Source organism: Malurus melanocephalus, unplaced genomic scaffold (assembly GCF_030028575.1).
Source record: "Malurus melanocephalus ecotype Western Australia unplaced genomic scaffold, MMel_1.1 scaffold_3, whole genome shotgun sequence".
Lineage (NCBI taxonomy): Eukaryota > Metazoa > Chordata > Aves > Passeriformes > Maluridae > Malurus > Malurus melanocephalus.
Window position 1 is genome coordinate 1,274,732 of NW_026623235.1, and position 10,281 is coordinate 1,285,012.

General features: G+C 34.9%; 1 protein-coding gene across 3 annotated transcripts in view; it reads right to left on the reverse strand.

Annotated features, from left to right (window-relative positions):
• CSMD3 (CUB and Sushi multiple domains 3) overlaps positions 1-10,281 on the reverse strand; it is a 575,335-nt gene that overhangs the window by 153,753 nt on the left and 411,301 nt on the right. For all 3 annotated transcript variants that reach the window (XM_057367689.1, XM_057367683.1, XM_057367675.1), the window contains 2 exons: positions 9,506-9,693; positions 1,081-1,275 (listed from right to left, as the gene is read on the reverse strand). In XM_057367689.1, the coding sequence (XP_057223672.1) occupies positions 1,081-1,275; positions 9,506-9,693 (383 nt within the window). The remainder of the gene's footprint in view (positions 1-1,080; positions 1,276-9,505; positions 9,694-10,281) is intronic.

A 10,281-nucleotide genomic window follows, 5' to 3' on the forward strand; every position in this document is an offset into this window, starting at 1 on the left:
ACAGAGTTTAGAAGTTTGAACACACTTCCAAACTTTTGCTAGGGCCCATGTTCCAATCTGATACCACTGAGTTTTGGAATGCAGCACTATGACAGTTTTGGTAGATAATGAAAATACTGGACTTCTTCAAATGCTTATAATATTGAATATTCTTTATATTTGAGATTTTTTTTTTTCTTTGCTAGTAGTCCACCATCCACTTTGCAATAGAAATTTAAATACACAGCAACGAAAATCCATATTCTATTTAAACCATACATTTATGCAAATTGGAAAAGGATTTAACAAGTGTTTTGTTTTCAAATTGTGAAAAGGAATGGAAAACAACATGATAATTGGATTTAATTTTAACTTATAAAGCAAATATTAGTTTTCTATTATTAATATMTGCAGAGATGGGAGAGACTTTATGCTTAATCTTACAGAATATGCAACTTTTCACAGTGAAAATTGCAAGCGGCTGTCAATTTCTATAGAGATCAGTGAAATAAAACTTTAATCTTTTCTTAGAATTTAATTCTGAAAATGCTGATGCTTGAAACAGTCAACGGTCATACACCTAATGTCACAAGAATCTTAAAACGAGGGACTTCGTATCTCTAAAAGTTTGAGTAATTGGATCTTTCATGCATTTCAAGGCTCAACTTTTCTACAGACCATTTGCCCAACAACTTAAATGATGTAACGTGGTATAAACAAAATATTTCATCTACATGTTTTCAAAACCAGTAATAAAAAAAAGAAACAAACATMCAAAGTATAATGTTGTATTTAAATACATATATATGGTATGTATCTCTATACTGTGCTGTAAGTTAATTCAAGAATACATTTTGCCATAGAGAACGACATTATTACTAAGCTCTATTCACAGCAGTAACACTTTATCCAATGTTAATAAAAACCTGAATCAATAGTTTCCTGGCTTACATATATACTCTATCACTTATATCATTGAAAATGGCTTTTTACTGAAAGACAATATTATTAAAATAACTTCTAATTTGTCACCTGTTTCTTCCCTATTACAAAGCAAGAGTACTGACAACAGGAATGAAAAATATGAAAAGCTGTTCTTACCATGACAGCTAGGCAGGGCTCTGTTCCATCCAGGTCTTCCATCATCTCCCATGATACACGTTAGTGTAGAGTATCCTTGAAGAACATAACCCGCATCGCAGTAATACGTGACAGTGGAACCCAGTTTATAATCCATTCCAAGCCTTGTTCCATTCATTATATTCCCAGGATCAAAACAAGACTCACGAAGTTTTGCTGCAGAGGAAACAAATGTGAATGTAATTCTAAATATAATCTAAATTGACTAAAAAATAAATCTAAATAAAACAAAATAAATATAATTGAAATATTCCCTGGACTTCTCCTGAGGTCTTCTTTCAGCACCCTGTAGAACCTGGTTTTTTTTTAAGAAGTATTTCCTTCTTCATCAAATGTTCCCTCTCCTTCATTTTAAAGACTTTACAAATTACTATACAATGACCAGAACTATGTCATCTGTACTTTTTTTAAGATCATTCCTATAGAGCTCCATTTTCTTTCAGAATTCATTGTGATCAATTATGTATTAATGTAGTCAGATGAAGTTTGATCTATGGATATTTTCCAGGAGATAAGTCACATCCTAGTTTTAAAATCTGTGGTTTGAAAAATGGTAAATGAAGGAAATCAATATGAGCAGTTGTTGCAAAACAAGAAGTAAGCAAACAAGAATTTCTTCAAAATTAATAAACCTCGAATGAGTTTGTATGATATAATGGTATATTTTAATACACCTATGTATTCCTCACTTGTGGGAAAAATAAAAAAAAAAAAAATTTCCTAAATGTATCTCATTTGTTACCATTTACAGATTTTTTTTTCAAAATATTGAAATCAAGCATGTGCTTTTACATCTCCTTCYCTCTTACTTCTATAATGTGAATACCAATGCCCAGTAACAAATTGCACAAAAATAAATACAGAACACTTCTAATTAACAGTGTTATTATGCAGAAGGTGAGAAAAGTAAAACATTTTGGAGAAAAATGTAATTTCCTTTATGGAAAAAAACCAATAAATATGTAGAAGCTGTAGTAAAGCAAACAGCTTTGTGCTGTGCAGGATGGAGTCTGCAGTAATATATTTTATCAAGCAGGAAATGGAAATTTCAGATATTCTTCTTTAACATTTAACAGAAAATCAATAGGAAACACCTTTTCATTTTYTACAAGATCAGTGCCAACTTTCAAACACATCAAAAGTGTTTATTTACAAGGCATATTTGCACTGTGGAACTTTCTGCTACAGGTAGGTAYGGTTGCCAAAAGAGTATAGAAGCTTTGAATTTCCTGGAAGGCTTTTTAAGAGTTTTAAATAAAAGTACATTTTATCTGATTCTGTCAGTACCTAAACTGAAGTTTCTGAAAAATTACAGATAATCAGGAACAATTACTATTTACTTGACTTTTACACAGTTTGGCCACATAAAAGCTGTTGTTCACTACTAGAGCCAAGCTAATGAATTAAGTGCACCCCTTAAAGTAAATTTTCCATTGTAGGATTTCCAAGAGGAGATAAATAATTACATTATGTTTACATTTGAAGATTGAAATACAAAACAATTCCACATCTGCCAAAATAATGTGAAAATCTAATGTGGTTAAAATGATTTGCATATATAATCTACAGAGCATGGTTCTGATATGAAAAACAATAAATAACAAATAAAAGTTACAATACATCTTTAATCATTAAAAMCAGGCATTAGATATTCATATAGTGATTCATATAGGTAGTTGAAGTGTGGTGTCTAAAACATTTTTAGCASTCATACAAAAATATGGATGGACCATGAAAAGTCAAAAGAAGCAATTTACTGGAAAGTCTGTAAGATATCAAATAGATATTAATAATTATTATGTAAGCCAACCACACTTTCATTGGAGAAGTCTGGAAGGTCTCAGGGMAAATTTAAAATTCTTTCAAATCCAAATGATCAAATTTAGGAGAAAAAAAAAAGGGAAAAAGATAATTTAATTTAGGTTTAGAACTAACATTTTTAAATACCTATACAACATAATTTTTCCTTCTTTTTGAACCAACATGGATATATCTGTACTGATTCATAACTGATATTGTGAGATCATAATTCTTGAGTTTATGRCAAAAATAATTTAAAATGTTTCATAATTCTACAAGGTACACAAAGCAGATATTARTACTACATGAAAAAAATAAAGAGAGAAAAAACAATGTAATCTATTATGTCTGGTGCATAAATCAAAAACTAAGAAAAGAATGATCTGTCACAGCACAAATTATCCCTAGGGAAAAAAAACACAGCCCTGTAATTTTCTTTTCCCCAAAATTATAGTTGTGACAGGCTCCTGAAATTGCTGACTAAACAGTAACAATGTCACTGTAGAAATACAGTTTCTTAATAAAAATTCTGAAAAATAAAGTCTGAAACACTCAACACCTTAAAACTACTTTTTCAAATGTGAGGGAGTTACTAAGTGAACTTTGTAAAAAAATTTAGTAGAATATGCAACAATGCAGAATTTCATGAAGAATGAAATCAAACATGGCAAAAGGATTCATCAGAGCTGGCTGAGAATCAGTGAAAAAAAGAGCAAGTAAGAAGAGTGTTTCAGCAAATTTGTAAGTGCTCCCAGGAGACAGGACAGAAAGTCTTTCACTGTTGATATCATGTTGCTCCAACTGAGGAACTCAACATACTGATTACTCCTGTAGCCTTTCCCCTTTATTTTTCCCAATAATACTCATATCATGAAGCTAAAAACATGTAGGAGCAGTGACAGATTTAGCAGAACATCTGAGAAAATGCTGTATTATTATAAATACTTTTTTTCTGTTGGACCATTTAAAAATTAGTTTGGGTAATAAGTAGGCAGGGAACAAAATCTTTTTCATYAGGCAGTTCAGATTTGGTTCATAATAACATTACACTCTTGGCTGTGCATGCTAGGTGACAATTCCTTTAGTACATAATAAAATTTTGTAACAAGCCTTAAAAAAAACCAGCATTTACTTCTCTGATAACATTGGCACACCAGTGGATCAAGGAAGGCTTCTGAAATACAGGCTGAAAACAGTATACATGCTGTTTCAATRTCAAATTCAACAAGGAAGTCTTTGTTTAATAACATGGGGTAAGGATGCCCAAATCCCCCTGAAAACTATTATCTCAGTGCATGGAAAACAATATTGAAAGCCAGGAGAGGCAGGTGCTTTGTCCAGAACCTGATGACTTAGMACTCCATCCCTAAGTCTCAAAGAGAATAAAGCCATAACAAACTTTTTATAGATAATATTACAGACATACCTAACTATAGCAAAAATTCCATAATYATGCTCCAGAGTACTTAATAGAACTAATAAGCTTTTCCACCTTTATAACATAGAAATGGAGGGAGAGAGAATGGGAACCCCACCAGAAAGATGGTTACRGATCTGAAAAATATGCCCAACCACTGAAGTATAACTTGAGTACATTGGCACTTAAAATAGTTTTAGTGCACATATAGCACATGACTGCCTCAGTTACAATTCGTATGCAAAAGTAAAGTTCATCAAATCAGAAAAATTTAGGTTGGAAGAGATGTAGTACAACCCCCATGCACATTAGGGCCAAATTGATTAGGTTACTAAAGCCTTTGTACAGCCCAATTATGATTTTAAAGTGCTCAGATGACATAATCTCAGGGAAAGTCCCAATGTTTGACTAACTTCAGAGTGATTAACTTTTTCTTAATTTATTCTTAAATTAAGATCCTTAAATTAGATTTCTCTTSTTTTAAGTTGTGTTCATTAGCTCTTATCACTATGTGCACCTGAGAAGACTTTGGCTCTGTCTTTTCAATACTCCTTCTTYAGGCAGTTAAAGCAAACCAGTTGGGACAGCTGACCCCAAATGACTAAAGTTGGGTCATACCTTATGGGGTCCGTATCATATGATGTCATGCCCAGTACATAAATTTGGGGGAAGAAGAAGAAGAAAGAGAGGGACATTTGAAGCAATGCATTTGTCTTCCCTAATCACTATTATGTGTGATGGAGCCCTGCTTCACTGGAGATGGCTGAATGCCTTCCTGTCCATGGGCAGTGGTAAATGAATTCTTATTTTGCTCTGCATGTGTGTATGGCTCTTGCTTTCCGTATTAAACTGCCTTTATCTCTACCCATGGGCTTTCTCACTTCTATTCTTATTCCTTCCCTCATCCTGCTGGACACTGGAGGAGCCATTTTCCTGGAAGAATACCATTTTGTGATCTTTTTCTTGTACCTGTGTCTCTAGGATTGAGTTAGCTATTCTWTCTCACTTTCTCATGTTCTCTCCATGTCCAGTTTATCCGCTGCTTATCCCACCCTGTCTTTCCAGGTCTTTACTGCCAATGAGCTGACATATGATGCTCTGTAAAAAACTTAAGGCCTGTGGATCATTTTCACTGGATTTCTGTAAATTTGGATAACTGCTCAGCATCCAGGTCATCATAAATCACCTGCAGCATAGCTAATTCCTTCAGGTATTGGATACCTCTCTTCATGGTGATCCATTTGCCTGAATGGGTTATATCTATTTAGAAGGCATACCCTTTCCTCATGCCTGAAGGGAGTCACCTTCAGAGGCTTCCAATCAGTTTGTCAATGTTGCCTTCCCTAGAAAGGAATCCTAGATGTGGGATTATTCTACCCTCTAATTCCAGACTACTGATCCTGTTAACCCAACATTGGAGCAGCCAAGGTAACTGATTGTATCGTGACTGACTTGTTTATGAGTTCTTCCTCTTTCTCCTCCTCTTGTGGTGGACCTGCTTTGGAGGGGCCCTCTTCATCCACTTCCTTCTCCTTTCCCTTCTTAACAGGAGTTTCYTTCCTTACCAAACAAGCTGATGTTTGCAGCCAATATCTCTGCTTGTGTGTAGGGATGACAGATACCAGCAGGGGTTGTTCCTCTGTTCCTCTGGTTCTCTTGCAAGGCCTATCACAGCAGCTGGARTAGCCAGAGCTCCTGTTGCTTTGTTGTCAGATCCAGAGACTTCTTCCATTTGAGAATGGTGAATTATGTTGAATAGGTCTTGGTAGGCTTGGGCCAGGTCCTGGCACACTGCAATGATTTGTGTCTCTATGGAACTRTTAGTGTGTAAGTTCCTTTTCCCAGATATTTTACTAGTTTTTCATAACTTTGCACTTGTTCAGGACCGGACTACCAAAACACTAGAGGTGCCTGCTGTCCTTGGTACTTGCCCATTCTATCCCATAACTATCCAGCTTCAGGGCAGATCTCTGGGCAGTATTCCCAAATAGTTGTTTAACCTCAAATAAAGCCTGAAACATTCAAAAACCAGCAACATGAGTAGGCCACTTTGAACATCTCAAGGATATTCAAAATTCTCAAGAGCTGTTGAAACTRGTCAGTAGGAGAATTGAAAGGTGAAGGAGAAAGGAAAGACAAAGGAGTAGGTAAAGTGCTCCCCCTTATCTACCTCATAGATTGGCTCCCTGAGAAGAAAAGTTAAAGGTTGTGATTACTAATAATTTTCAAGATATGGTTCCTTAAAAGTACACATATAACAGCAATGTTGAGAAGTACCAGATTAGTCTCACAAGCAGTAATTATTTGATCATATCTTAAGCCAGTGTAACATAGTCCATCAAAAGTATACCCTTCATCCAGTCCCCAGAGGTAATGGAAAAAGAACATATAGAGAAAGTAAGTTGTTTATATAACACAGTTCTCAGAACAAGCACAACAACTCTGAGTCCAAATAAACCAATACTGTGACCAGTGACTATTAAACGAATATAATGGATGCTTAAAACAAATTTAACACACTCTGGTCAGACCTGCAGTCAACTGTCCAAAAAGGACTGTTGTGTTTTAACCCCAACTAGCAACTAAAGACCACACAAGTGCTCACACMGTGGAATCAACAGTGGTATGGGGAGAGAACTTGAAAAGTCAAACTGAGATAATTTGTGGATTGAAATKAGAATGATTTAATAGTTGAAATAAACCATAAACCACAAAACATGAAAAGTGAAACATTAATAATAATAATTATAAGAATAATAACAATAATAGAAATAAGAATAAACTGTCGCAGAAAGAAAAATAAGAGACAGACATAAAATCCCAGMTAAACAAGGTATGCAAATGAAAAACAATTGCTCACCACCAACTGCCTGATGCCCAGCCAGTACTCAAGTGGAGCACCCCAGGCCAGAATATCATGTTGGAAAGCTGGGGTCAGCTGTTTTGGCTGCGTTCCCTCCCAGCTTCTTGTGCTGCCCCAGACTCCTCAGCAGCAAAGCAGTGTGAGAAGCCAAGTCCTTGGCTCAGTCTAAGTACTGGCCAGAGGCAACCAAAACTGTGTTATCCACATTATTCTCATCCTAAATCCAAAATGCAGCACTACACCAGCTCTTACACCAGAGCTAAGATCTTTGAGCCCATCTGTAATCCCAGCACTGCCAAATCCATCACCAAACCATGTCCCTAAGTGTCATATCTACACATCTAYACATGAAATAATTCCCGAAGCAAGCTGGTCATATGATTAAGGGATTTTGAGCTGTCCAAATTTCATATTCCTTGAATTTTTTATGTGAATTGAACTAGTTTTTTCTATTTAATGTCTCATTTTTTTAAAAGATGTTGAAATGCATACTCTAGTTGTTCTGAGAAAACCAGGAGATATAAACCTSTCAGGGGAACAGGGAAAAAATAGGATTAGGTTGATGCCATTTTCCAATTTCTCTTACTTACATATATACACTTAAACATTTATCTACATCCTCCCATTATTTAGATTTTCAGTCCCTTTAAAAATGTGCCGATATCTACAGCATTTTTCTGGCATTGGGACTCCTTGAAGTACAGAAAGACATCTTAGTGGCACACACAGGCTTAATGTTATGTTAGAAATTAGTTACRTTAGAAATTAGTATTCTGCCCTGATTATGAAGTACAGCATACATTTTTCTTTGTTAAAAACTAAATCAAGAATGTAAAGAGACTGCCTCCCTAATAAATATCCTTCACACTCAGATTGATGGAGGGGAGAAACCCTTTGGTTCCATAAGACTTCATTTAACAGCACAAAAGAAAAAGATTTGTCTGTCTAAAAATAATTTCTTTTCCTCTTCTTCAGAGCTTTTGTGGCCCTAAATTGCTTTCTATAGCACTTCTATCCGCATTTATCATTCTTCARTTTAATTGAGAAGAAGAAATATATTTAAGTGAACTATAACACTACATACCTCTGGGCTCACCATCAGCATGTTAAGACCTACTTTTAACTTCTCAGCACTAGCTCCTGCTGAGGAGAAAACTCCCTTGACATCTGTAGAATCCAATGACTTTAGGAAAGTATAAGGAGACTGCATGGGTTTGCCAAAGCAGTAAGTATATAGTTCTTTCCCTTCTGTTTATTAATTGTTTTCAGAAAAATGGAGATGAAATTAAGACCAAGGAAATCTATATCACCCATATCGTCTTTCTGGTTGTCTTTGCAGAATATTTTCATATTCAGTTAATAGCAAATACTTCTGTTTCTTGAGCCATGCRGAGGTAGTAATGAAAGTTCTATTGATTATAGATTTTGCAAGTCTGTATTTTCTTGTTTACTGTCCTGACCTCAGACAGATATGAGACAGGCAGACAGCTTTACTGTGGTCTATCATACAAAGGTCTAGACAAAATATTTTTCCATTTACCATATGGATTCCAATATTGGTTTCCTAAATTCTAGCACATCATTTCATCTTACTGCACCTTAAATGCAGTATGATCTATCATGTAAAATAAAAATAAATTCAATTCTGGATAAAATATATATATATATGCTGTAAAGTTATAGCACTGCATCATTATTTTTGAAATGTGTAAGCTCCTTTCTCCTATTTTTTTCATAGAATCATAGAGCCATAAAACAATTAAGGTTGGAAGTGGCCTTAAAAATCATCTAAGCCCAAATGGTCCTGCCATGAGCAGTGAGCCTTACACTMGGCCAGGTTGCTCAGAGCTTCATCYATCCTGGGATGGACCCATCGAACACCTCCAGGGATGGGGAGTCCACAACCTCTCTGGGCAACTTGTTCMAGTGCCTCAACACCCCTCACAATAAAGAATTTCTTCGTAATATCTAATCTAAACCAGCCCTCCTTGAGCATTCTCCCTTGTCCTATCACTACATGCTCTCATGAAGTGTCAGTCCAGCCTTCTTGTAACCCTCCTTCACACATTGGAAGGAATCACACATCCAACAGTACTGTGTGCCAGGAAAATGAAATTAAATGAGGAATTTCATCTTAAGTTAGAAAGCTTATAACCTTATACTTGTATGATTAGATTATTCACTATATCATATTCTCAGGCAAAACAAAAACATTACCAGGCAGAAAACTATGAGAAATTTAAACAAATTAAAAGTTGAACTCATCCTTTGAACTTCATAAATATATATTAGAAAAAAAAAATTACCTTTGTACTCCAGATGGAATCCAGTAAAACTAACAGATCCATCACTCCGAAAAGCCAGATGCATGGAATTTGAACTGCTCTCTATCCTCTCCGGCAGTTTGCTATCTTGAAAGCTCCCGATCAGTGGGCTATTACCGTCTGGCCCATCATAAATATAAAGAAAATCATAATTTGGTTCTATACTGAAGCTAAAGAACAAAACACAAAAGAGAAATGTCAGAACATGCTTTGCGTAACATTTTCACTCTTATTAGCTTCAAATTAAAATTTACTATCATTGTTGTAATAAAAGAAAAAGAAACCCCCTCCACTGTCAGATAAAAATGGTTTGTAGAAGTGTTTTATTAGCAAACACAGATATACTACATCTTTTGGTTCACTCCTTACAAACAACAATTTCCTGCTACCCAGGGGAAAAAAAAAAAAACAAAAAAAAAAAACCAACAAAAAAACAAACTTTTGAAATAGAGAAAAGAAATTAATAACATATTTCTAAAGATAGAAAAATAAACAACCTAGATCTACTGGAACCCTAGGCAGAAATGTTTATGATATAATACACTCAGCTTGCAGCCAGACTAAACACTTTCTTGCAACCAGAGGATGATCTTCCCATATCTCTGAGAACAAGAAGCATTTAGCCTATCAGGTAAAATAAAAAGATAAGGTATTGAAACCTCATATTTTCTTTTGAAATAAATTATAGTTTGTTAACTAACTTAGATAAGTTCAAAATTAATTTAAGGGCAGAGAGTTAACCAACTTCGCTTGTAAGA